General features: G+C 42.0%; 2 protein-coding genes across 3 annotated transcripts; one reads left to right on the forward strand and one right to left on the reverse strand.

Annotated features, from left to right (window-relative positions):
• Positions 1-8,916: 8,916 nt before the first annotated feature.
• On the reverse strand, positions 8,917-16,133 carry DTYMK (deoxythymidylate kinase). 2 transcript variants are annotated; one of them, XM_083178215.1, is made up of 5 exons: positions 16,001-16,133; positions 11,859-11,967; positions 11,049-11,139; positions 9,689-9,886; positions 8,917-9,202 (listed from the first exon to the last, which is right to left on the reverse strand). In XM_083178215.1, the coding sequence occupies exons 1-5, from the start codon at positions 16,056-16,058 to the stop codon at positions 9,065-9,067; spliced, it is 594 nt and encodes a 197-aa protein (XP_083034341.1). In that variant the 5' UTR covers positions 16,059-16,133; the 3' UTR covers positions 8,917-9,064. The 2 variants fall into 2 exon arrangements, with proteins under 2 accessions (XP_083034341.1, XP_083034340.1); XM_083178214.1 differs by lacking the exon at positions 16,001-16,133 and adding an exon at positions 15,398-15,725 and having other exon boundaries at positions 8,920-9,202.
• ING5 (inhibitor of growth family member 5) lies at positions 15,801-27,842 on the forward strand. Its single transcript, XM_083178213.1, has 8 exons — positions 15,801-16,007; positions 17,772-17,843; positions 18,492-18,658; positions 19,657-19,768; positions 19,890-19,977; positions 21,076-21,211; positions 22,228-22,289; positions 22,557-27,842. The coding sequence occupies exons 1-8, from the start codon at positions 15,971-15,973 to the stop codon at positions 22,591-22,593; spliced, it is 711 nt and encodes a 236-aa protein (XP_083034339.1). The 5' UTR covers positions 15,801-15,970; the 3' UTR covers positions 22,594-27,842.
• The last annotated feature ends 92 nt before the right edge of the window (positions 27,843-27,934 follow it).

Consider the following 27,934-nt stretch of genomic DNA (forward strand, 5'->3'; position numbering starts at 1 on the left):
CAGGAAAGGAGGGAACACATATCTGAGGCAAAACATCCACCGGACTGAGAAAGCATCTATCTCCGCCACCTGAGGCAAAGAGTATCTTGCGAAGAATGTGTTCACCTTCCTGTTGATATGGGTTGCCATCAGATCCACTTCTGGCACCCCAAATCTCTTCACTATCATGTCGAACACCGTCCGTTCAGCTCCCATTCCCCCGGAAGGATTCGCTCTCTGCTTAAGAAGCCTGCTATGTTGTCCTTTACGGGAACATAAACCACCAACAACGACTTTAGATTTCTCTCTGCCCAAGCCAAGATCTTCGCTGACCATGTCAACCTCTCCTTGAATCGACAGATCGCTCTCCACACCGCCTCAGTCTCCCTCCAATTGGAGGACATACGACTTTCTGAAGCAGTCCAGGTCCCTTGAGCAACAAGCTAAGCCATGTGTGCTCCCCAACCAAAAATGCTTGCATCTGTGGTAACAATCACATATCTGGGAAGCCTCATTGAGGTCGCTCTTATCTCCAGATCTCTGCTTGCCCACCAGCTGAGGGAAGCCCTCATCCTTGGGCTCAACTCTACCATGGTGACTAGGCTGAACTGTCTCCTGATATACGGTAACAGGCCCCTTTGAAGTGGACGCGACCTCCATTGGGCCTAAGGGACAATGCCGATGGCAGACGACATTCCTAAAAGCCTTAGACCTCGTCTCAGAGAAATATGCCTTTGTCTCATGACGGTCTGTGTCAATTCTCGAATCTTCAGATATCTCTCTCTGGAAAGACACACACTGAACTTTCTGGATCTATTAGGGTCCCCAAGAACTGGATCTTCTGGCTCGGTTCCAGGTGGCTCTTTTTCCAAATGATGATCCATCCATGTTTCTGAAGAAAGTGTATGACCGAAGCCAAGTCCTTCAATCCCAGTTCCGAATCGCTTGCTACTAGAATGTCGTCCTGGTATGGCCATACCTGGACACCCTCTTCTTGCAGAAAAGCAACTAATGTGAACAAATGTCCACCTCCCCCCAGGGTCTTCGTGAAGATCCTGGGGGAGGTGGACAGGACGAACGGCAGACAGGTAAAATGGAAGTGACGACCTTCTACACAGAATCTGACGAATTTCCTGGTGTATCGGAATGTGATAGTATGCATCCCTTAGATCCAATGAAGCCAGAAAGTTGCCTTTTCTGATCCCAGCCAAGATGGTCTTCAATGTCTCCATACAGAACTTTTGCACATAGATAAAGGAATTGAGCTTCCTTAGGTCCAGAATCATTCTGAACCCGCTCAAACTTTTTTCCACCAGAAACAGGCGTGAGTAAAACCCTATGCCACACTGGTGTTCTAGAACAACCTCCACTGCACCGATGGTCAGTAGCTGGTCCAAAAAGTTTAGTAGAGCCGTCCTCCCCAACTCCTTCACTGGAAGCCGGGATTGCAGGAACCTGTTTTGACAACGGAGACTGGGAAAACTCTATTCTGTATCCAAGTCTGATAATGGTCACCAATTATTGTTGTGGATTGAAGCCTCCCAGACACCTGCGAAGTTGGCCAATCTTGCCCCCACCAGCACGGGTTCCCTGTAGTGATTGTCTTTTATTTGGTCTATATGGCTGATGGGGGGCTTCAGCCGGCTGTTTCCTGGCGTACGGACGGCCTGGTCTGTAGGCTTTGGCTTCCCTGTACTGCTGCCTGGATGATGGAGCTGGGAACTTCCTTCGCTTCTCCTGGGGAAGTCTAACAGACTTTCCTCCCGTCATCCTCTGGATGAGGTCGTCCAACTTAACACCGAAGAGCTTAACCCCTTCATAAGGTAATGTCGCCAACTGATTCTTTGAATGGCCATAAGGCTCTTCTCGTTGTTACTCCTGCCACCATGGATCTGCCAGAGAACGAAACAACATCTAAAGACGCCTCACAAGTATTCTATGGCTTTCTGCATTATTTCCAGATTTCTGATCAGATACGGTCTAGAAATTGTATCTTTTACCATGTCAGAATGCAGGGTCGAGCCCCAAATCCTCAGGGCCCAGGATACAGCTGCCACCGCTATTCCCGACTTCAAAGACGTAGCTGAAGATATATGCAGTCTCTTCAGAGAATTCTCCATTCTGCGGTCCATGGCGTCTCGGAAAGAAGCCCCATCCTCAAGAGGGATGGTTGTCCTGGAGGTTAGTTCTGCTACCGCAGCATCGACCTTCGGAACCTCACACCAATTAAGCAGCTGTTCATCCTTAAACGGGTACATCCTGTCCAATCTGGACCCTTTCCCTTGTCCAGATTAGCCCATTTCTTAGCAATAGGATCTTTCATGACCTTATGCACAGTGAATTTTTTTGCCCTTCTTGGACCGATCCTCAAACAGTCGATCCTGATCCTCCATGGGCCCTGGTTCCTTATACTAAATAGTTTAATAAATATTCTTTAACAGGCTCTCAACCAGCTCCAGATTAAAGAGCCTGTTCTCTTCTTTAATCTCTCCCGACTCCGCACTTGAGTCGCTATTCTCAAACCTGATTCCTCTTCGCTAAATCCTGCCTGTGATCTGGATCTCTTTGCTGACTGCAGCAGCAAAAACTCCTCCTTAGAAACGAAGGATTTCTGTATCCATTCCATCAGTTCACGCAAGGTGCTAGCTTGGCTCGCCACAGGTTCCAGATGTTGAGCACAGCCTTAACAGAAAACTCCATCCTTAGCTGGCTTGTCACAGGCTGCACACTGAACAATATTCTTCTTCTTAGCAGTCCTTTTCTTACTTGCTTCCTTAGAAGGTACACTAAAACAGCATAAAAGGGTAAACTAACTAATCTAAAAATAAAATACAACTAAGGCCCAAAAAACAATGAGCTTACCTCCCAAGGGCATCATCAGCCTTATGGAGGGGAAGGCACGTCCATAGCAGCACAGGGATCTGCAGAATTCACAGAAACAGCATCTCCCTCCACCAAGCAGCACTTAGACTGGCACCTGCCGGCTGCACTTCCGGCTTTTCAAGTCACCCGGGCCCAGCGCCAGCTGATGACGTCAGACGCCGTCTACCTGCGCTTAGCAGAGCTGCAATGCTGCCCAGAGAGACAGGAGACGCCAGCCCGTCGCTGACCTCCGCCCAGCCTCCACACCACCAGAAGGAAATAGGAGCGGGAAAGCCACAGGCTCCAAGCCGCGACCCCACACCAGCCGCCTCACACTAGTCTGAAAAGAGTGTGCCAGGAGACGTAGGGTTAGGAAGTGCAGCACACAATCAGGCAGGGGAAAGGTCAGACTCCCGAATGGGGCACACTCCCTCCGGACCCCTATTGACAGAGGTGGCAGAATTCATATGGCCACACTCCAACCTATACTACTTCCCCCTGGGGAGCCACCCCAGACAATAGGTAAGCCCATATTAAAAGGAGAAGAGATAGAGCGGGAGTACCAATGGTCTATGCCACCAGACTTCCTCGATCTAATACCTGGCGCTTGTTTAGAGAAACAATAAATTTGGAGGATGTATGTAATTTTTAGTGCTGCAGCAACGGAATTATGAGCAGCCAATTACTCATACTAAAAAGTAGAGAACAATTAAAGATGTTACGTTGCGCTGCAAAATAATAGTATCAATTTGCTGTGCACAAAGAGATCGGACACACTGTTCAGATTTTACTAATAAATTTTATATATGCAAAAAAATATGGATATATAATAGAACACTTTAATTTAAAAAGACATATGTATACAAATTGCGATCAATTAAGAAATAAATGTAATAAAATTACAATAAAAGATTACATCCGGTACAACGTTTCCAATAATGTGTATTGCCTCCAATACTAATATTATTAGCTTGTTAGAGCAAAAAGAAGTGAGTCAGTAAACATCCCTTTCTCCGCTGTATTAGCATGTAAACATACACGCACGAACCACAGTTCAGTTAGCCAGTAGACAAGGGGTTAATAAGCACTTATGGTTTTGTTAGTTCACCACTTAGAACACAAACAGGGTGATAATCCTGTGTATCCGCTTTATTAGTTGGAGAATTCGGTTAGTAAGCAGGACAGCTCATGTAGTGGAAAAGCAGCAAGCTATGTAAGCGTAAATTTGTTAGTAAGCAGGCTGAGGGAATATGATGTAATAATCACCTCACTTATGAGCCGGCTTCGGGTGGGAGTCCACAGCTGCAGGTAGCTGGCGTAGATGATAGCGCTGTTGGAAGGTAAGGGGCTCCTCACCATGAGAGTGATATGTTGGAGAGTTTTCACTCACTTGTAAGCCGGCGTCGGATGCTGGTCCACTGCGGCGGGTGGGTAACGTGAGTAATACACGTTGTTGGAGGTGTTGGAATTCCTCTCCCAAGAAGCTCTGTGATGGTGATAAGATCTTCTTATTCGCCGCTGTTGTTTATGGCGAGAGTCCGGCCAGCAGGGAGTCTAGCGTGCGGTAACGCTACAGGAGGACTTGCATGGAAACAGTCAGTACCCGGATGTGACGTAGAAAACGGAAGTCGTCAACGCGTTTCGTCTCCACGGAAACTGGAGACTTTCTCAAGACATACTGTGACTTCCTTGAGAGGCTCTATTTAAGGTATCCATTATTGTTTAATTGGTTATATCAATCAATTTAAAGAGCCAGTACGCATGATGTAATCATACACGCTATATATCTTACATAGAAAAATCAGCAATATGTAAATATAAATATACAAATATAAAATCAGATAAAAATATTTTTATCTGATTTATATTTGTATATTTATATTTACATATTGCTGATTTTTCTATGTAAGATATATAGCGTGTATGATTACATCATGGGTACTGGCTCTTTAAATTGATTGATATAACCAATTAAACAATAATGGATACCTTAAATAGAGCCTCTCAAGGAAGTCACAGTATGTCTTGAGAAAGTCTCCAGTTTCCGTGGAGACGAAACGCGTTGACGACTTCCGTTTTCTACGTCACATCCGGGTACTGACTGTTTCCATGCAAGTCCTCCTGTAGCGTTACCGCACGCTAGACTCCCTGCTGGCCGGACTCTCGCCATAAACAACAGCGGCGAATAAGAAGCTCTTATCACCATCACAGAGCTTCTTGGGAGAGGAATTCCAACACCTCCAACAACGTGTATTACTCACGTTACCCACCCGCCGCAGTGGACCAGCATCCGACGCCGGCTTACAAGTGAGTGAAAACATATCACTCTCATGGTGAGGAGCCCCTTACCTTCCAACAGCGCTATCATCTACGCCAGCTACCTGCAGCTGTGGACTCCCACCCGAAGCCGGCTCATAAGTGAGGTGATTATTACATCATATTCCCTCAGCCTGCTTACTAACAAATTTACGCTTACATAGCTTGCTGCTTTTCCACTACATGAGCTGTCCTGCTTACTAACCGAATTCTCCAACTAATAAAGCGGATACACAGGATTATCACCCTGTTTGTGTTCTAAGTGGTGAACTAACAAAACCATAAGTGCTTATTAACCCCTTGTCTACTGGCTAACTGAACTGTGGTTCGTGCGTGTATGTTTACATGCTAATACAGCGGAGAAAGGGATGTTTACTGACTCACTTCTTTTTGCTCTAACAAGCTAATAATATTAGTATTGGAGGCAATACACATTATTGGAAACGTTGTACCGGATGTAATCTTTTATTGTAATTTTATTACATTTATTTCTTAATTGATCGCAATTTGTATACATATGTCTTTTTAAATTAAAGTGTTCTATTATATATCCATTTTTTTTGCATATATAAAATTTATTAGTAAAATCTGAACAGTGTGTCCGATCTCTTTGTGCACAGCAAATTGATACTATTATTTTGCAGCGCAACGTAACATCTTTAATTAAGCCCATATTAAAAACAAAACCTACACTGTCCTCTATCCTATGGAGATAGCAAAAAAAAAAAAAAAAAGACAAATGGAAGAGGGGGAAGAGCGAGGTTTTATCCCCGGAGTGGGCGGTCCTACAAGTTTCATCCGGTCCTGTCTATCCTGGAGGAAGGGGTGTTAACCCATAGTATTGGCTGCCATGGGGGCGGGGCATAGAAGAAAACCAGATTTATGTAGTTTCTGCTGTCATAAAGTCATTTAAGAAGAAATACATAAAAAAAACAGGAAGTGCTAAAAAAAATGTGCAGTAAGGTAATAGGCATCCAAACAGCATCTGCAGAGTTTTATTGGAAATAGCTGTAAGAGAAAAAGACAAGCAGCAGGCGGGTGGGAGTAATTTACAAGTAACATTGCTGGGAGTAACACTAAAATATCTGTCCGGAAACTGCGCCGCAGAAAGGAAATGCTGGGATCTTACCGAAATCAAGCCACCATTATATCCATCTTGGTGCAAGTCAGAAATATTAAGATTTAAAGCCAAATGTAATAGGGTGAGAAAATCGGAAAGTGAGATACTTTGGGAGAGTTCTGCTATTTTCTTAATGCAGCAATCATTTACACTGAAAAACCAGATTGATTTTGCCATGTAATTGATTGCAAAAACTCTCCCAAAATTTCACACCTTATTACATTTGGCCCGTAGATTTGATATAAGTAAATGGATAATAAATCTGCTAGGAATAAATCTTTCAACAGTGACTACAGGTGAATAAATAGAAATGACATTTTATTAGATACAATTTTGCATTTGATTTACATTAAATATCAGAAATAACACAAGCATCACCTGATTAATTAAATCATACATACAATATACTCTGGTAAATAGGCAGGCAAATATGTAACAGGAGTTTAATCAGTCACAGGCTTATAGCAAATATACTAATTAACACAATCTCAATATAAAGTTCTTTAAAAAAGTATCAAATATAACCGACTTTGGGATATACATTAAATACAGTAAGAACAAAGTACACCATAAAATAATAGCTGTACTCCCCCCTACTAGACATACTTAGGAAACATAAGAGAACAAAGGGTTTGGGTAAACAAGCTTAAATGCAGAGGGGTCACAGACAATTGTGTATCAGCAGCCACTTGACTGGAGGATTTCCAGCCTCCAATATATACCAAGAAAAAGACAACTCCGTCAAAATAAAATAGAATTTTACACAGCATTTAAATAATTTACTATACAGAAACCTCCCAGGGTATCAAAGATTAGCATATATTAGTATTATACCGTGAATTCATGGGAATAAAAATACCACATTAAAATAATCACTGATAAGGATGGTAATATCAGATAACGGTCACCCAAAATGTTTCAACCTGAGTAGGTGGAGATGAAAAATTCCTTCACATAGGTACCCACACTTCCAGGGCAACTGAATTCAATGATATGTAACTTTAGGTGTCAATGGGGGGGGGGGTGACTGAAGTCTCAATCACTGTGCCCGTGGTCCGGCTTAAGCCGCCTTTAAATGTAGAGAGTTCACACAGCCAATGAAGTTAGTGACATGCGCTTCCTGGATCCCAGAGGGCTGATTTACCTCACTGATCACGGTGGGGGCCGCCGGTCCGTGGTCCCGGACTGCAGCGGCAATTGTTCCCGCCATGATCAGGAAGGTACATCAGCCCTCTGTCTTACAGGATCCAGGTAGCGCATGTCACTAACTTCATCGGCTGTGTGAACACTCTACATTTAAAAGGCGGCTTAAGCCGGACCACGGGCACAGATAGGAACGGGATTTCACCACTGATTGAGACTTCTGTCACCCCCATTGACACCTAAAAGGTACACCTCATTGAATTCAGTTGCACTGTAGTATACTAATATATGCTAATCTTGGATACCCCCAGGAGGTTTCTGTACATTAATTTAAATGCTGTTAAAGAATACAGGTCATTATGATGAATACAAAAATTTTCACAACTATTTTGACACTTGGCACTCAAAGGGGTCGATCCTAAATAGATCTGAAGTGCCATTTGGGTGCTGTTTAAATGCTGGAAACGGTATCCGATTCAGCCCGATCTCACACCCTCCGCTGGGCTGATTTCGCTTAAAATTGCTCGCAAACCAATGGAGGTGCAATCGCTTTTAAGCGAATTCAGCCCGCTGTAAAGTGGGGGTGACTGAAGTCTCAATCACTGTGCCCGTGGTCCGGCTTAAGCCGCCTTTAAATGTAGAGAGTTCACACAGCCAATGAAGTTAGTGACATGCGCTTCCTGGATCCCAGAGGGCCGATTTACCTCACTGATCACGGCGGGGGCCGCCGGTCCGTGGTCCCGGACTGCAGCGGCAATTGTTCCCGCCATGATCAGGAAGGTACATCAGCCCTCTGTCTTACAGGATCTAGGTAGCGCATGTCACTAACTTCATCGGCTGTGTGAACACTCTACATTTAAAGGCAGCTTAAGCCGGACCACGGGCACAGATAGGAACGGGATTTCACCACTGATTGAGACTTCTGTCACCCCCATTGACACCTAAAGGTACACCTCATTGAATTCAGTTGCACCGTATTATACTAATATATGCTAATCTTGGATACCCCCGGGAGGTTTCTGTACATTAATTTAAATGCTGTTAAATAATACAGGTCATTATGATGAATACAAAAATTTTCACAACTATTTTGACACTTGGCACTCAAAGGGGTCGATCCTAAATAGATCTGAAGTGCCATTTGGGTGCTGTTTAAATGCTGGAAACGGTATCCGATTCAGCCCGATCTCACACCCTCCGCTGGGCTGAATTCGCTTAAAATTGCTCGCAAACCAATGGAGGTGCGATCGATTTTAAGCAAATTCAGCCCGCTGTAAGGTGCGGCCGTAACGATTCGCACTCGGGAGTCATACGCTCCCAATTGGATCGACTCCAAAGGGTTAAATCCATGTTGGTGTAAGTCAAATATTTAGATGTAGATTTAGGAATAAAAGTGCATGGATGGACAAAGTTATATGCACAACAGGTGTTAGCACAACAGGTGTTAGCACAACCCCCCCCCCCCCCCCCCCCCCAAAAAAAAAAAAAAAAAAAAACAGATTTAGAAATGAGAAACTACTACATACAAAGCAAAATGTTATGTTTTTTTTTTTCCCCTTTAATAAGAAGTTTTAATGTATAGTTTGGTCAAGTTTTAGAGGGAGGTTAGTCTTGAACCTGACTGTACATGACATGAATGTGAATTTAATCCATCAAATTAGAATCCTCTTCATCAACCCACAGTTTCCCAATAGGCAGATCTTTGGCTTCCTGTATAACGCCTTCGCTCAGCTGTCTGATTGCATGGTGAACATCTTCCATACTCTGTGCTGCGTCAACAACCTGATTGTAAAAACAAAAGCATTGAAAAACTGGGACATTTATTCTGGTTTATTATTTTCAGAATTCATTTATAGATCCCCTCATAGGGTGGTTAACAGTGAGATCCAGCAGGAGAGATTACACCAAAGGAGAGGCAATGTAGGCAGATTATTTCAGCTTGCCGAAGGAGTAGTCAAATGTATGCAGCATTTAATAGAGCTCAGGGGCTACATGCAAGGAATTTAAGGTTTGAAATCAGTGGGTGGGGAGCCCAGGTGCAAAAGTAAAGTTTGTTTCCCCCCTACTCCACAATATGCAACACAGCAATGGGTGACCGGGAGAGGCAGAGGGATGCAGCGTGACATGGACAAATAGTGGGTGACGGGGGCAGTAGTGGATCCCTTAGCCCACAGAGGCCCCAATGCACTGCAGTTCTGCCTCCATGTGTAATTGTAATAACATTTTCTATAAATGCACACATATTTAGAACATGCAGGTCACCTTTACCTTCCAGTTAAGAGATGTGTCTTCCATAAGTTCAGCGTAGCGTTTTTGCACCTTCTGTTGGAAAGCATTTGTCTCGTATCGCTCATTCCCAAAATCTCCACGCTTAGCAGCAGCCTCAGGATCTAAGTTCAGGAAAAGGACAAGATCTGGCTTTGGCAGCCCCACGTCCGGCTGCTTACACCAGTGCAGGGAAAAGTTCTGAGAACAAAAGAAAAAAGGTGGGTGGGGGAGATTAATAATAATTCTTCTCATAGGAGACACAAAAAGACATGCTGCCATATGCAAGGAGAGCAGATATAGATCTACTTTGTGTGGAAGATAACTACTGGCTGTTTTTGCGTGTAGCCCACAAACGTTAGAGAGTTTAGATTCAAACTGAAATCTAAATTTCAGTGTCAAAATACCGCACCCAACCCCCTGTACGATATTTGCCCCACCTGCAGTGCAACATGGTTTTGCCCAGCTGCTTGTATTTTTGCGTTACGTACCACATGAACTAGGCTCATAGGAAATGGAGCTTAGGGGCAGATTTATTAAGCTTGGTGAAGAGATGAAGTGTCTGTTTTTTTATCACCGGCCAATCAGCTCCTACCTGTAAAGATACAGGCTTGGTTTGAAAAAAGTGAAAAGGTAGGAGCTGATTGGCCGGTGATAAAAAAACAGACACTTTATCACTTCACCGAGCTTAATAAATCTGCCCCATAGTTCTGACAAATTAAGAAAAGCACATAGCAATACTCTCATACAAAACGCATTTTATGCGGCATTCTTCATTCTTTTAGTATTATCTGTAAATGGTAGACAAACCAACAAAAGGCAGAAGTTTTTTGGCTCAGAACAGGTAAATCCAGTTTGTTTACAGGCAAGGGGTCATTGACACAATAAGTTTTATATAGCACTTTCCTCCCAATACAACAATACGACAGACAGGCGCCTTCTTTCTTATGCTAGCGACCTCCCAAGCTCTGAATAGAAATGTGAGCGCCCAAATTAGACTTTTCACATTGTGGGCTGCACTTTAGTAGGGTTTAGCTGTTTTGTTGTTAAACTCACCACTTCTGGGCAAGACAAAGCTACAGGAAGCTGAATAGTAAGGTTTAGACCAGTGATGGCTAACCTTGGCACTCCAGATGTTGTTGAACTACACATCCCAGCATGCCCTGCTACAGTTTTTCTATTTGGCCATGCTAAAACTGATGCAGTGCATGCTGGGATGTGTAGTTTAACAGCGGGAGTGTCAAGGTTAGCCACCACTGGTTCAGACCTCCTATGCAGTCCCTCGTGTTCATGTACAGTCTTTCTTGGAGCACATGTGTAAATCACTTTAGTATATAGAGAAACTTTTTTTGTTTGAAGTCACCTCTTTGGAACTTGTGAATGCGACTCCTGAAAATGCGTATCTGTCCACCACAAGAGTGATCCCACTTCTCAGCTTCTCTTTTATTAATGGACTACAGTAGGAGAGGAAAAAAACTAAATATATAATAGACAGATCAATCACCAAAATCCTACTCAGACACACAGCTTTCCCAGTTTATAGAACTACATGCTTGAATACAACTATAAACTAAATTGCACTGGATAATATAATGGTCTAAAGGCGGACATCCACTAGTGCGATATGGCCACTTTTTATGAATTGCTGTCACAAATTGCATAAAAACTTTACATATCGCATGTAATTTACCAGCAATTGCGATGAGACATGTTCCCGTGCACCTCCCATTGCAGATCCCACGGTCTGCCACGATTGTTGCCCCCTGCTAGGATTGCATATGATACATTGAATGCAAAAGAACTGCATCCAATGGTATCATATGCGATCCTGTCCCTCAGGAGCCGCCGGGTGAAATAGCAAGGTACTGCATGTTACCCAACCCTAGTGGATGGGGGACATAAAGGAGGACCATGAAAAAGTTTCTCAAAAGGGGTTTCCTCCCCGATGGTCTTTTATATGTATCCCAGTTATGCCCAAAGTTCTCTAGTTCTGGATATGAATGGCAGCAGTATCTGCTTACATTCACTGTAATAGTGACCATCCCCAAACGTTGCCCAGTTTTGCTTGCTAAATGCAGTATCTGTATGGGTTATCAGCTTTATGCAGTTTTTCAAGCAATGTGATTAACGGACATGACATTATGGAAGATTCTATAGCCAAACAAAGTCTTACACATGCTCCCAGCGGTTGGCAGAAAACAGCAGGTGAACAGTGTGATCCTCAATGTCATTTTTCTTTTCAAGGTAGGAGCCAACTAGACGTCCAATTTCAGTTGTTCTCTCTGCCAGATCACAAGCGACACAAAAGACAGTGTATTGTTCAATATTTCAAAGTTACTCATTTATTTGATAAGCCTTAAGCGTATGGCGGCCAAATACAGAATTTCACATTAGTTTGCTTGGATACGATTCGCCTCCCGACTACAGCTGAAGCCCACCATCAGTTAAAATACCCCCCCCCCCCCCCCCAAAAAAAAAGGCCCATACAGTTCAGAGTTTGTACATGTAGTCCATTGAAACAAACAGAAAAAGCTGTAGGTACTAGTAGGAGAATTTAGATTAAACACAAACTTGTCAAATACACATGCCAATAGATTAGAGCCCTTTCAAATTACTTGCAGAAGCTTTGCAGGAGGTTTCAGACTTCTTCAATCAGTGAAGTATATTTATACAAACTTTGCTACAGACGGGGTACATGACTGTGGGTGTGGTGGTCCCTTTAACTCCCTCTTTCTGGCTGCTGAACTCTGGTTACCTACAAAAAGCTCTTAATAGTGCTATTAAAGCCATGATCCCTGTTTGCTGTTGGTTTACACCCCCTCCCATCTTTAAGTGACAATTCACTCTTATTGACATGTATAGGTCAATCGAGGACCTTTGAGCAACCCTGGAAAGGCACCAGGATTCCCCGGCTACCCTGGGTTGGATTTAAATGCTCACGATTGTATCTTTTATGCTGGCCATACATCAGACCAAGTTTCTTTCTACTAGTTGGATGGAATAAAAATCTGGTACTGGATGGGAGCAAATGGTATTTGTAATTCGCTCCCTAAATCTGGAGATGGTTGACTGACAAGAACTGTCTCTGAGCATACACACGCAAAGATTTGTGCTAAGCAATTTTGCTTAAGCAAAAAAGGCCGGGTAGTGGATCAGAACGAGAGATTACAATCGGTATCTCTCATTCTGTACACAGAGAGAATTGCAGTCATTTGCTAAGCAATCTGACTAGATTTTGACTGCATGCCACTGATTTAGCAAGAGATATTTAATCTCTTGGAGCATACACACAGAGAGATCTGTGCTTACTTTCTAAGCAATCTTGTCAGATTGCTTAGAAAATAGAACAAATTTGCTCCGTGTTTATGCCCCTCACTCAGACAAGGTTCCGTAGTTGAATCTGTTTGACAAACAATTTGACTGAATGTTTTGTCCATTTTCCTGCGTTTGTAAACAAATTGCCGATTGTCATTTGTTCTCATACAGTAAAGGGGCATAAACACAAAGCAATTTTGTGCTATTTTCTAAGCAATCTGTCTAGATTGCTTAGAAAGTAAGAACAGATATCTGTGTGTATGCTGCAAGAGATTCATTATCTCCTGCTAACAGATTCCAACCATCTAGTTGTATGAAGGTTGGTCTAGTAGTGTATGGCCAGCATACTCTGGTTAACTACAAATGTTCTTCCTTGTGCTGTGAAAGCAGTGACAATGGTTTATGGTCATTCTAAATTCCCTGAAATAATTAATACCCCTTTCACACAGAAAACGAAATTGCCGGGTGAAGCAGTTCCACCCGGTAATTTCGTGAATAACACGGTTCCTTTTTCTGTGTGCAAGGGCACACCGTGTTGTAAATCCAGTGTCTCTGACCCTGGAATTGACCAGGGTCGAGGACATGGGATTTATGACCCAGATTGACCCTTTCACACAGAAGAAATAACCGTTATTCAGCAAATTACCAGGTAGAAATTGTCAACACTAATTTGTTCTTCTGTGTGAAGGGGGGTCAGGCTGCTCCCGGCAAAATGACAAAGCATTTGAAAATGAGACTTTTCTGTCTGAAAGGGGTATAAGTAATAGTTGACACACAATGCTATTTATAGGTCAATGGATGATCTGCCGAAGTCCCCAGAGAGGCACCAGGATTTCATGGCTACCTGCGACCCTTGGTTGGATTTAAATCCTCCAGAATATATCCTACAAATGTAACAATATCCTCAATTAAAGAAAGCTTTACCTTTCAAGCCATATCAGATACATTGTCTCCTTATAGACTCTGTGGAACTCTGTTTGAAACATTTGCAACATTTTATCTGCCTGTTAAAGAGTATAAACTCTAAACAGGAGCCTTTCTCCAGCCTATAAATCATTGAGCTGGGGGAGAAGAGACAATCTCAGCATAGATTGTATATATATGGGTGTATCACTCAGAATCACAAGCGTGGTGTTGTACTGCAGGTGGAGCTGATGTAATATGAGCAAAGAGATTTGGGTGGGGTGTGTTCAAACTGAAATCAAAATTTCAGTGTAAAAAAATAGGAAAAAGAGACCCATGCTCCGGTTACAGTTGTAGGATTTAAATCCAACCAAGAGTCTTTCTTCTTCTTCTCATTGAAATGTTATATAATTTATCCGCATTCTAGGGCTTTCGACTTATCACCATCCCCTTCTGCTCTTGGTGGGGAGCCATCCAGTCCTCCCCCATCGATGGCAAAAAGTAGTTACCATTGGTCAGAAGTCATCAATGATTTAAAGTCATCCCTACTTTGTTCATACTGAACAAGGCGGACTACCCACCCTGGCACACTAATCACTGTATGTGAACAGGATAGCTCACCGACAGCTAGGTCAGGCCACTCACCCTGAGCCACTGTGTTGTATTCCAATTGTAAAGCGCAACGGAATATGCTACGCTATATAAGAAACTGTAAATAAATAAATATTGCATGCATAAACCAGAGCAGACTCTGAACTGCTGCGCTGGTTGACAGTCTAAACACAGCTCTGCACAGCAATTAAGCACTCTGAAAGCATGAGAAGTGAACCATTGGGCCCCATTTCTACTATCGATGACAAGCAACCATCTGAATCTCAGCTATCGATGGTAAAACCATCAAAGGTTCCTAACCAAAAAGTGACCAATGGTTGTCCTAGTCAGCAGCTAGAGTGGCTGGTGTGTACACTGGGCACCGGTTACTGAACATTACTGTTGTGCATATCACTGTGCCTCTCTATTGGCTACACAGAAATATAGGTGGTGTGTTTCTTGAATGCCCAGGAAGCAGAGGCAATGCTAGCAAGTCACACAGCCATTGCCCCCAAAGATTGCCATATGCACAGGTCCTATGTTGAATAGCAGACAGGTGCATAACCTGTCCTAGAAGCTCAAGATAAAGAAGCCAGCAGGTACCTATGGTACTTGTAGTTCTCCTATACCTACGGCGAGATGTACTAACATTAAAAAGTGATAAAATGGAGAGTACCAGTCAATCGGCGACTAATTGTCATGTGGCAGACTGAGATTGAAAATGACAGTTATGATCTGATTCTGATTGGCACTTTATCACTTTCCACGGCTTAGTACATCTGGCCCCTAATGAGTCCCGGCAGCACATGTTGACAGATTACAGCTACCCTGCTCATACCAAGACTGGAGCAGAGGGTGTAGGTTGGACGCAGTGCCTATAGCTGGTAGGCAGATCTACGTTACCTGGAAAGCGCAGGCCCTCGGCCTTATACCCACGTTCCCGCAGTGCCTCCACCAGCCGCCGGGCCTGTGTACTCTTCCCGGCCCTATCAGCGCCCTCCAATACAATCAATGCCCCTCGCAGAGCAGCCATTTCACGGCCACTCAGTCAGGCCAGGGAGAAGACAACGATAACAGGGAAGGGAACCGTCCACCAATGACTTTCAGACTCAGAAATGCCGCGCTCATCGCAGCCAATCACACTCTGGCTCAAGAACTCTCCGCAAACCAGCGTGCGGTGTGAGAGTCATCAGCCAATGGCTATTGAAGAGTCGCCTGGCGCTCGGCATACGTTCCCCACCCTCCCCGAGAATCACCTATCAGTGGCTAGAGAGTCACGTGATCCCAAAGGCAAGCTACGTAATCGCGCAGCAGCGAGCACGGGCTGCCCTCCACCGTCGGCGCTACCATCCTAATAAATATTTATCAAGGACACGCCCATCTCGCCACCCCGGAAGCGCGCTGCTCATGAATAATCCAGAGCGCGGTTGAGCGGGAGTGAGATCTGAGGGAGGAAGCGGGTCGGGTTTGGCGAACATGGCGACTGCGATGTACCTCGAGCATTACCTGGACAGTGAGTACGGGGCTTGGGGATTCTAACTAGCTGTGCACGGGTGGGTGTCATTTGCTGTCTTGGGAACGTTAGAAAACGAATATCCGAGCGTGTAATTAGAACTGCGTCACCACTTTGCGGGCACGCACTCGTCGTACTGCCACAGTACGTGGTGACGTAGCTAAGATTACGTAACTATTTTTTGCGTACAAATTAAACTTTATTCAAAACGTATTGTTGCCTTAAAGGACAAAATGTATTTAACAGCTGTAGTCCTGAATATGGTGTAACAGCTGTCAGTCCCTCCAGTATGACCCCTGTTGCCCCAGTTATACACCGTTGCTCCTAGTTTATGAATGCAGTCACCTATGCTTGGAACACCTTTCCCATCACTCTTCTAGTCATTCATAGGGGGATGCGGTAATTAGGTTGACACAAGCATTAGGTCGACATGAATAAGGTTGTCATGGGTTTTCATACTACTTTTTTTTTTCCTATACAAGTGGGCCTAGAGTGAGACTATAATAGTGTGCTGAGCATATTGCGATACCCAGTCTGAAGCTCAGTGAGCGAAGCACTACACTTATACAGTGTCCATGTTGACATAGACACCAAAAACCTGAAAAACTCATGTTGATGTTTTCCTTGTTGACCTAGTGACTGTCGACGTAAGTTCTGTTGTCATAGGGCACTACAGTCCTGAACTATGTGGGAAGTCCAGGAGCAGAGCATTGTATACCTGGGTGGTAGCCAGGGACTGTGGTATAGGGCCAGGCCTGTAGAATATAGGTGTTCTATATAGTTTGTCTCTGTGCTAAACAACCTGCGCCATTTACATCTGCTGCGGAATACCCAGTGTAGGGGAAATATTGGGCTTGTTGTTGTACAGGTTATATAAATCCATCCTCCTTCCTAAAGGGGCATACAGATGGCTTGATTTCAGCCATATTTCTAAGCGCTCAAAATAGATTGCTTCGAAATTAAGCATGGATTGCTCTGTGTGTATGCCCCTGAACGACAATGCACGGTGTCACTGTTGCTTGACTAGCGCTTGATTACATGTCAACAAGACCTAGTCAAATCGCCGGCCTGTGCTAGTAATACTAGTAAGCACTGAACTCCCATACACGCGTTGCTACATTTGTATGGGTGATCTAACCGCCGGGACGTCAAGGGAAGTCATCTTTGCCTAGAATTTTCAGCTTGGAGCGGCACACCTCTCAACGTGTGTATGCCACTTAAGCACTAATACAGTATGTATGTTTTATTTGCAGTCTACCCCTGGTTACTGCAATTTTACATAACACTTTTAGATATGACTTCTATATTCTAAAATGTCCTGTTTTCATTGTATCATGGTTCTTAGTAGGTTGGGTTTACAAAACTTAAATCTGCTCACCAAGGTCAGTAGGATAAGACACTCGGTGTGCTGGTCTCCCAGATATACAGGCAGTTTTATAGTTGGCTGAGGAGATTCAGTATGTTAGGGGTGGATGGTATGCTTGCAGTCAGAGGACTGTTAGCAGGGGCTGGGTATATCCCCCTACATGTAGCCAGGTCCTGCAATAAAACAAAATCTATATGTCCTTCTACCATGATGTGCCAACCCACAGAATTTGTAGCCGGAGTAATAATCCTGCCAGTAGAAATTTGGATTAGTGTATGTGGTTTTTTTTTTTTTTTCATTTCTGTACCAGTATGTTACATGTTTGTCATCCATAGGTTTTTGCATGGTCATTTGTACAATATACACTGCCATTGCTTTGACAATAATTTACATTTCAGGTATCGAAAATCTGCCATGTGAGCTTCAACGAAATTTCCAACTCATGAGTGACTTAGATCAGAGGACAGAAGGTAAGTGCTATAAAAGGATTATTATTATTATTCATCTAGACATGTGTTTCTCAACTCGGTCCTCAGGACCCCACACAGGTCATGTTTTCCAGGTCACCCGGCAGGCTCACTCATAACTGACTGACACATTTTAAAAGATCCACAGGTGGAGCTAATTATTTCACCTGTGATTCTGTGAGGAGACCTGCAACACATGCACTCTGTGGGGTCACAAAATATTTATAATTTAAGAGAGCGCACTGAGTTGATTAAATAATGTATATAAGAAAATGTATTAACATTTCACATGTATATATGCACACATAGATAACCATTTATTATAATAAAAAATAATAATAGTAAACCGCGTGTATGCACATCGATGATGCCGAAAATCGCTCAGTGCTCACAGCAGGTGTGTATTTTTTTTTTTTCCTCCCGTCTAATGGATTTTTCCGGGTGGTTCATTGAGCACCATGAGATAGTAGAAATACACTGTGCTGCACAGTGTATTTCTACTATTTCAATGCCGCATATTGGAAGTGAATCGATATCGGGTGCTGCATAATGCTATGTTTTATGCGTTTTTTTACTATATAGTCAAGTGCCAATCGCTCTGTGTGTACACAGCTTTAGTTTTAATAAAAAATCTTTTTTATAATGGAACAGATAAAAAGAAAGAAATAGACACATTGGCTAGTGAGTACATCGCTAAGGTTCGAGACTTCACCTCTGATCAGAGGGTACAGCATTTACAGCGCATCCAAAATGCCTATGCCAAGTGCAAAGAGTACAGTGATGACAAAGTGCAGCTGGCCATGCAGACCTATGAGATGGTAAGTAGAGGAAACACTGCTGAGCTGCTATACTTGAAAAGACAACTGAAATAAATGATGTTTGATAAATATTTTTTATTACATTTTTATATTTATGAACCTCATGTGGCCTTGTGCTTTTGTAATAACTTCTTTTACAGTAGAGGCCTATTATATGCAGTGTATATAACATGGAACCTCATCTCCTCTATAAACACCCCAGCACCTCTTTGCCTCCTCTTCAACTTCCTACTCTGCCCACCTCGACTTCCTTCTTCACTCTCACCCCTTGACTTTGTCATCTACTTCACATCCAAAATTGACTCCATGTATCAGGATGTCACATCTTAACAACCTGCCCCCTCCTTTCCTGATGACCCTTACCCAACTCTGACTTCTTTTTAGACTTTATCTTGAGATGAAGTAATTGCCCTTATCTGAGCCTATCACCACCCCCAATTGATCCTGGCCCCATCATGCCCACCTCCTCAATCTCTCCCGCTCATCAGATTTTGGGGCAGATGTATGAACTAGTTTTAAGTGCACATGCTGCATTTTAACACTAGTTAACTGAGGGGATAACACTTTTTATGATGTATTGCTAGGGACAGCCCACTGTTTAACGCTGAGTGCGGCTAATTAGCGACTCAGACGGTGTATAAACAGCCTCCTAGGCATACATCGTCTAAAGCCGGTCAGGCAGACAGCTTGTGAGTCTGAACTGATGTGCTGCCTCCAGGACGGGACATTGCTGGAGGAAGGGGGGGGGGGATAGTTTGCGCTCCCCTGCTTTGACAGACAAGATGTTAGAAACAAACCTTTCTGTCTTTCTTCCACGAGGGGACACTGCAGGTATTCTTACAATGGGTACAGCTGTAGTCGGCACTGCAAAACCCTTGTGATGCCATATAAATAAAAGATGGTAAACCGCATTTGTAGAATCTTGTGTTTGTTGGGATTCAGGATGGTGTATTTGGGGATGTGCACTTTTAATCACAGCATACTTGTTCCCTTTCCAGGTGGATAAGCACATCAGGCGGCTGGATGCAGATCTGGCACGGTTCGAAGCAGACCTCAAAGAAAAATTAGAAGGTACAGAGTTTGACAGTCCGTCTGGACGAGGGACGAAAAGTAAGTTTCTTTTTCAATATTCGGAACAGTACCCTGAGTCTTGTGTACCTAGAAAAGCCCCAAGAGAAGAGCCACAGCTTAGATGTGTTGAGTAACCTGCCCATTTTCTGTGTTACTTCAGAGAATCGAGCGCAGAAAGAAAAACGGGGATCTCGTGGCCGCAGAGTTTCAGAAGAGGACACTGTCAAGAAAAAGAAAATGAAAGGAGGGTAAGTGGTGGTCGAAGCTATTAAACGGGAAATGCATCAACCGTTCTAAAGAGGCCAAGTGGAGGTATTGCCCAGAACAATCAGATTATAGCTATCATTTAATAGCATGTACTAGATAAATGTTACCTGGAATCTAAAGTATTGCAACACTTCCACTTGTCCTCTCCCAGCAAAGTTAGAATAGAGCGGTAGATGGGTCTTGGTCATAGAGGTACTAGGGAGTGGCTTCTAGGAGTAGTAGGAAGAACAGCGCTAGCTGTGGACGATACAGAAGCATGGTGCTGTGATAAGTGTATGCTTTTGTAAGTGCAGTTATAGTGCATACAGTGTCCCTGATACCAGGGTCCTCTACCCTGCAACTTTGTTTTATGTTGCCTCCAATAAATCTCTGGTCTACTTGAGCATAACAAAAGTGATTTTGTTAGTGTCAGCACTTGTCTCTGCTGCTTTAGGAAACTCTGTGAAAAGGGTTTTTTTTTACATTTCATTAGACAAAACTTTTAGTGTGATATTAATACTACAGTTTGCTCTACAGTGTTTATATTTTAGGAGCACATGCCAAGTATTTTACACCTATCACTAATTAACGTGTTATTCATATAGCAGTGCTTTATAGCATGTAAATTGACATCCGTCCCTACTCTATATTCATTACCATAAAACCTGCAATCTGTTTTGTCAGGAAAAGGTTCCTATACTTATCCCCTTTCAGACAGAAAAGTCTGAAAATCCCGGCATATACACAGCATTTCAAATGCCGCCCCTCCCCCCCCCCCATTTACACAGAAGAACAAATTACCACATTGAGAATTTCTTCTCGGTTATTTGCTGAATAACAAGGGTATTTCTTCTGTGTAAAAGAGTCAACACGGGTCATAAATCCTGTGTCCTTGATTTATGATACGGGTGTGCCCTTTCACACAGAAAAAAGACCTGTTTTTCACGAAATTACCGGGTAAAACTGATTCATCCGGTAATTTTTGTTTTCTGTCTGAAATGGGTATCAATGTCTTCTACACATTCATACTGTAGGTCTAGATGAACCTTCTTCTACTACAAATCTGCACCATGATTAATGATTGATGATCTGTTTTGCAGGCCAATATTTTCAGAGGCAGTTCTCACCGTGCACCCTTCCGATGTCCTTGATATGCCAGTAGACCCTAACGAACCCACATATTGCCTGTGTCACCAGGTGTCCTATGGAGAGATGATTGGCTGCGACAATCCAGATGTAAGGATCTGTGCACTTGCTCAGATAAATATATATTCATTTTCTAGTTTTCTTTCTTTCAAACTTTAGCCTTTTATTATCAGTAATCTTAACGAATTATAGTACATGCGATAGCTGGTGATGGTCTGTTCTATAGAAAATGTTCTTAAGTAAGAAATTTTGCCTATTTAGTACAGTTTTAAAATGTCAAGGTGCCTTTTTTTTTTTTTTTTTTTTCTTCGAAGGTAGAGAACCCTATTTGGAGGTTCTCCTGTGCATTGTGTTGGTCTCTTAATAATCAGCTAAAGCATTACTTGATAGCATTGTATTGATCACTTCAGTAATTTGAACTCCTAGTCCCCAAAAGAAAAGAGGAAAAAATAATTTGATGCCTGCTTAACTATAGGTGCAGTTGTGTTCTGTCATCCTACCTACAAATGGGTGCCGTGTGCAGCCACATTGTAATTGTGACTAGCCTCGGAAGCGTACCTGACTGTGCACAGGCGTGGGCACACTACTGATGGAAAACCAGCTGCTGAAAGCTTAAAAAGGACACCTGTACACCTAGTATTGGACATAGTGGAAATTGCACTCAGAGGATGACTTTATGCCTATATGATCAGTCATGTTGTACCGTTTATTGGTAGTAATGAATGCAAAAATGATCTTGTTCTATTCAAGAGCTCAGAAAATGGATTCATTTGATTTGACCACCTACTTATGATCCAAGTGGTTTCATGGGTTGGGATCAGTCCATCACTTGCCACCTTTTTAAGCTGGCCATAGACCAGACCACTTACATCCAGCTATTTGTATGGTTAGAATGAAAATCGTGTAATGCGTGAGAGCAAATGACAACTGGAAAATGGACTAAAGCAAACTGTCATTCTGACTAACATCCGTTTTCTCATGTTTTGCAGTATTTGGGATCAAATTGTGTCATTTGCTCCCATACATTAAGTTTTTATTTAAAGGTTAACAAATATTAAGTTCATACTTCTTCCTTTATTTTAACAAACACTTTTTCTGTTTTCTAGTGCCCTATAGAGTGGTTCCATTTTGCCTGTGTAGATCTCACCACTAAACCAAAAGGAAAATGGTAGGCCTCAAATGTTTTTACTGACTGAAATAGTGCAAAAAAAATGCATGTTTTTTTGGCAAGAGTTATGTTCATAGATGCATGCATAATAAATCTTCATTTAGATTATTGCATTAGGAGTACCTTGATATGCAAAGTGCACTTCAACCATTTGTTTTCCCAAACTGCAATTTTTAAAAAGTAGCATAATTGTCTTTCAGTACGTTAACACTATATTATACACTTTTACACTCCATCCTAAATATTCCTTTTTATTTTGACTCCTAGGTTCTGTCCCCGCTGTATTCAGGAGCGGAAAAAATGATCGCAGCACCATCCTTTATCATATTCGTCTTTACTACTTCCACGTTCTTATGTTCAATTTATCGCCCCTGGCATTTGCCTTGCTACTGGATGGGTTTATTATGAAGGGATGAAGCAGCAAATCGGGTTGTGCCAAGTGTCCAACTCCTCTTCCTAGGGAGAGCATTGTTGCACTTTAGGATTGGTGCTGCAAAATATAGTTTTATTTTTGTGTAACGATTTCAAAAACCTACCACTGAATCCATATACCCCATGTAAAGTTTTTACATAAACCAAAGTTCTAGACTGGGAAAGACAAAGCACCAAGATCTTCCTTTTTACTTCCTTCATTGGTGCGGTGATGCCATTTAAACACCTGTTTTATGTATTTGTGCAAACACGTCATGTTCAATTTTGAGAATGTGTGTAGGGTATGTGAGATGTTTCAATTGGGGCAGTCTGACCTCATACACATGTGGCATATGCTTATTACAGTGGTTATAATGTGAGGCTATGAAGACTGTGTTAAAGGTCATTCAGACTGCAGCCTAGAATTCTGGTTTCAAGCAACCAGCACTTGGTACAAAGTAGCAATGCTCTTCAACATTGTCATTATGGGCTATATCCCTGTAACTATTTACTACAGCTTTAAAGTCACATGGTCAGCAATAATTTACGATTACACTTAAACCTGTGTAATTGGTGATCTCTATCTCATGTTGTGTATGCATTGAGTGTCCTCTTGTCAGGGGAACCTGTCATGTATGCCTACTGGAATTATCCATTTTGTTGGCCAAGCTAATGTTCAAGAGAATGTCTATTCCCCAGTATCGATAAATGCATATAGTGACTTTTTACACAATCTTCCCAGGAGCTGCTAGAGCACAGGTCTTCAACCTGTGGCCCTCCAGATGTTGTGGAACTACATGTCTCAGCAAGCCCTGACGTCTGGCATGCTCTTATAGGAAATGTGTCAATGCATGTTGGAACATGTAGTTTCACAACATCTGGAGGCCATAGGTTGAAGACCCATGTGCTAGAGGAAACAGGGTAGATGGGAAGTGTAAGTGTATTATCATTAGTCTATGAAGTCACATTATGGCTCTGCCCCTGCTGCATGTTATATCTTGGGGGGCGGACTTGTGGCCACAGTGATGCAATCTGGGTCCAACAGGCTGGTCTACACTGGTCAGCGTTCAGGAGAGCACCCTGTGTAGGCAAGAATGTGTACATTTATCAGGCCTCTTCAGCCTTGTTTAAAGATCAATGGTTCCTAGATGTTAATAGGTTGCATACTGGATCAGTCCACAGGATGGATAATTCCACTGTCTATGGATGGTGTCCTTTTGTGCAAGGAAAAACCAAACGATAAAACCTAAATGAATTGTAAAGGTGCGATGAACGCTGTGCTTTTAGTACTAAACTACATTGTATCTAGTACAAAAAGCAAACGAGGTGCTACAGCACCATGCTTTTTTGTACTACATAAGATGCAATCTAGTACTGAAAGCATGGGCTGCACAGACTTTGTGCTGTGCGATGGGTTGTGCAAGGGAGCGCGCATCTCATCGCACTGCCCTGTTGCACAGTGTTTGGGCACCGTTGGTCATATTTTTAAGCTAAAGGTGACCATACACTGTACAATTATTGTATACAATTTGGACTAGATCGCATTGCATAGGTTTTGCAATGCAACGAGATGAGATCGCTCATCGCACCCAGCAATTGTACTGTGTATGGGGCACCTTAAGTAAGATTGCAGAGCACAATCGCAGTAGGTATATTGTAAGGCAGTTGCCTTTTTATTTCCTTAGGTTCCCATCATGAGCATACAGTAGGGCTCTATTTGGAGCCCTTTCAGGTGCAGTTCCATATGTGGTTTCACAATTTCATTGTGGTCTAGCGTTGCCAAGAAAAAGCATCACTAGCTATGGTAAAAAGCACCAAAGATTAACTATCAATCCGCTTTCACTCAACATATATTTTATACAGAAATGTATAGAGAAACTTAAATATATGGATTATATATTTGATTCTAGAGCCCACTGAATCTATTTCACTGGGGACCTATGTATGGTCGCCTCCTAATTGAACTCCTCTACATTATATCAGAGTGCCAGTTCTTATTTTTACATGTAAATACATAAAAGATGATGTATATCTATATGGAGATTAGATTATATGTATAAAAGGTCTATGGTCTATATAACAGATTTATATTGAAATTTGAAGTTTTCATGAAAAGATGTTTAATCATTTATTCGGTGTGTATCTGATTTGTGTATTGTATTTCCAGAATGGCCACAAATCATTTTTTTTTTTTTTTTCATACTTTGAGAGTTGCAGCTGCTCAGAAGCACACCGATCTGATTCTGTTCTCACAAAGTAATGGTGAGGTTTAGATTTCATACACACCATTACCGTGTGGTAATTTTATTTTATTTTTTTGGGAATCTACAACATTTCTAATTATTGCATACTGCGATCATATATGGGGCATGTTGTGTAGCCCTGTACAGACACACAACCATAAAAAGAAATTTGGTGTTCTTCCTACAGAAATGTTACAGCCGGGTGATATGGGAAGGGGGAGTGTAAACGTGCGAGGGTCTTACCCTCTCCCCCTCCCTCATGCAGCGTGACTTTTTTCGAGGTGGAGGGGGTGACCGGGACCATCTTTCTAGAGGGGAACACTGGAATTTGTGAAACACACAAAGGGGATTCTTGCTGCTTTCACAGGTCACTATATAAAGATAGAGCCGTCCACGTTTTTTGCCTAAAACCATGTTTTGAAATTTATAGATCTAATTTCACATATAAAATATCATATGCGTTATGGACGAGTCACCAGTAAAGGAAAAAGGTAGATTTAAAAAAAATAAAATATATATCTATCCCTATCCCAAAAATTTAAGGATTTATAATTCTATTTTTTAATGTACGATTGTGTCAGCAAATAATTTTGTGTGGATCAGCCCACTTTTAGGGTCATTCGGTCAAGTACCCATATTTGTATGTTTTGTATTGTGTGTATTAGACTGGACATTTTGTGCATTTGTGTGTGTTGTTGTGGCTGACCTAAAGCTCTCCAAACTGCAATGTTATGCAGTGTTATCTGAAAACTGGAGAACAGATCGTCCAAACATTAATAGTATCTTTTATTCATCAGCAAACTCCTTTCAAGATTCAAATTTGTAATAGTGTTACTGAAACAAGCAAATATTTTTGATAGAATATTGTAAAAAAATAAAATAAAACCCGCTAGCATATGCTTGTTTAATACAGTGGGACAAATTTGTTTACTCCAAACAGTGGGACAAATTTGTTTACTCCAAAGTTAATGACACCGATCCCTTTTATATCTATGCTGCTTTGATAATTGTTGTACCTAGTATATAGTATCCTTCCCCACACTTTCGGAAGTCTTTGTAAACCTTGCATCACTTATCAAAGCATGAATATAGGTATTGTAAAATGTCTTTTTTATTTTCATATTCATTCTTTTTGTTTTTGGTCCACTGACACTTTTTTTTTATTTATATAAATATGGACTATTTCCTCCTTTCATATTATACTACTTTCAGCTGGATGTTATCTGTTAAGGTGATCACTGTTTAGCACATATTCCTGTAAGCTCGGCAATTGTGGAAAGACCCTGCCTCTTTTCCATTTGTATTACTTTAGTGAGGTTCCCAGATTCCCTACTAAATTTCATAGTTTATTTGTACATCAAACTCTATTTGCATGCATGAAAAGCAGCTGGGCCATCCGTTTTAGTTACAAGTTCTCAAACTTGGTCCTCAGGACCCCACACAGGTCTCTTCACAGAATCGCAAGTGAAATAGCTCCACTTGTGGCTCTTTTAAAGTGTCACTGAGTATTGAGTACACCTGTGCACCTCCTTGCTGACCTGGGAAACTGTTTGGGGTTTTGAGGACTGAGTAGAACTACTTTTTTTGGTGATTATGTTATAATGCTTCATTTTAAGACCCATGGGACTCCGTAATACAAAAAGTGTGGCTCTTGAACTCTTAGAACCACAGAATAAAGCACGAAGTCCTATGGTTCTTAACATAATGAGAGACTAGCTTGCAATTAATCTAGACCACAGGTTCTCAAACTTGGTCCTCAGGACCCCACACAGTGCATGTTTTGCAGGTCTCCTCACAGAATCAAAAGTGAAATAATTAGCTTCACCCGTGGCTCTTTTCGAACGTGTTAGTGAGAAATGAATGCACCTGTGCACCTGCCGGGTGACCTGGAAAACATGAACTGTGTGCGGTCCTGAGTTTGAGAACCACTGATCTAGACAGGTGGCTAGAATGGGGGTGACTTGTAATAACTGTACAGAAGGGTGTTTCTTCAAAGGACTACTAGAAATAATTAGCTTCACCCGTGGCTCTTTTCGAACGTGTTAGTGAGAAATGAATGCACCTGTGCACCTGCCGGGTGACCTGGAAAACATGAACTGTGTGCGGTCCTGAGTTTGAGAACCACTGATCTAGACAGGTGGCTAGAATGGGGGTGACTTGTAATAACTGTACAGAAGGGTGTTTCTTCAAAGGACTACTAGTGCAAGAATATATTACATCACCTATTATGTAATATCTGTGAGAAGATAACCATTTACTATAATCCGGGTAGGCTGCTGTGACTATGGGTATTTACAGCCAACTCTTGATATTTTGTAAAGAAAGGGATACCAATGACCAAATTTGGAAACATTTATTTTGCTTTATGAAGGCTTTATTTTTATTCCCCGCTTCTGTGGTGGCTCTACTCGTTATCTTTTTATTAAGCAACTCAATTCTCATTGACAAACACCAAATGGAATGGACTTTCACAACCTGATTCACATTGCATATATTATTTAGTAACCTGAATATATCTGAAGTCTGAATGTAGCTATTATTGTGAGCCTCTATGTAAAGTTCTAAGTATAACCCTATTAAGTGTGACCAAAGTACTGGTGTGCTATTTTATGTCAGATTCTAATAGCCCTGTTGACAGAATGTATATTATGTGTATTTTGGTATTCTTCTCCAGGTTTTCTAAGTGATTGCAAACTGTTTAATGTATGTTTAAAACAGATCAGAGAATGTTATATAATGGAGTTATTTAATTTATAAGTCTTCTTGACTGATATAAATGTTCTATTTAATGAAGATGGATGTTGCAGTCCAATAACGTCTCATGTTCACCTGGAAAGTTAATACAAAGTTTGGATTTATTAAATATTATTATGAAATATAAACTTGCTTGCATACATAACCTATGTGGTTTCTTCTTCATATAGTTAAAAAAAAAATGTCCTCCATTTTAATTAGATTATGACAGCAGTCCAATTCTTCCTAAAAAAAACA

This window comes from Crinia signifera, chromosome 3 (assembly GCF_055691185.1).
Source record: "Crinia signifera chromosome 3, ASM5569118v1, whole genome shotgun sequence".
NCBI lineage: Eukaryota > Metazoa > Chordata > Amphibia > Anura > Myobatrachidae > Crinia > Crinia signifera.

Coding starts and splice junctions, on each gene's coding strand:
- DTYMK (XM_083178214.1), bottom strand. CDS start 15,527: ATGGCTGCTCTGCGAGGGGCATTGATTGTATTGGAGGGCGCTGATAGG. Junction 11,968..15,397: donor CGAGGGCCTGCGCTTTCCAG/GTAACGTAGATC, acceptor GTGATCTGGCAG/AGAGAACAACTGAAATTGGA. Junction 9,887..11,048: donor CATTCACAAGTTCCAAAGAG/GTGACTTCAAAC, acceptor TTTTGTTCTCAG/AACTTTTCCCTGCACTGGTG.
- ING5 (XM_083178213.1), top strand. CDS start 15,971: ATGGCGACTGCGATGTACCTCGAGCATTACCTGGACA. Junction 18,659..19,656: donor CCATGCAGACCTATGAGATG/GTAAGTAGAGGA, acceptor TTCCCTTTCCAG/GTGGATAAGCACATCAGGCG. Junction 19,978..21,075: donor AAAAAGAAAATGAAAGGAGG/GTAAGTGGTGGT, acceptor TCTGTTTTGCAG/GCCAATATTTTCAGAGGCAG.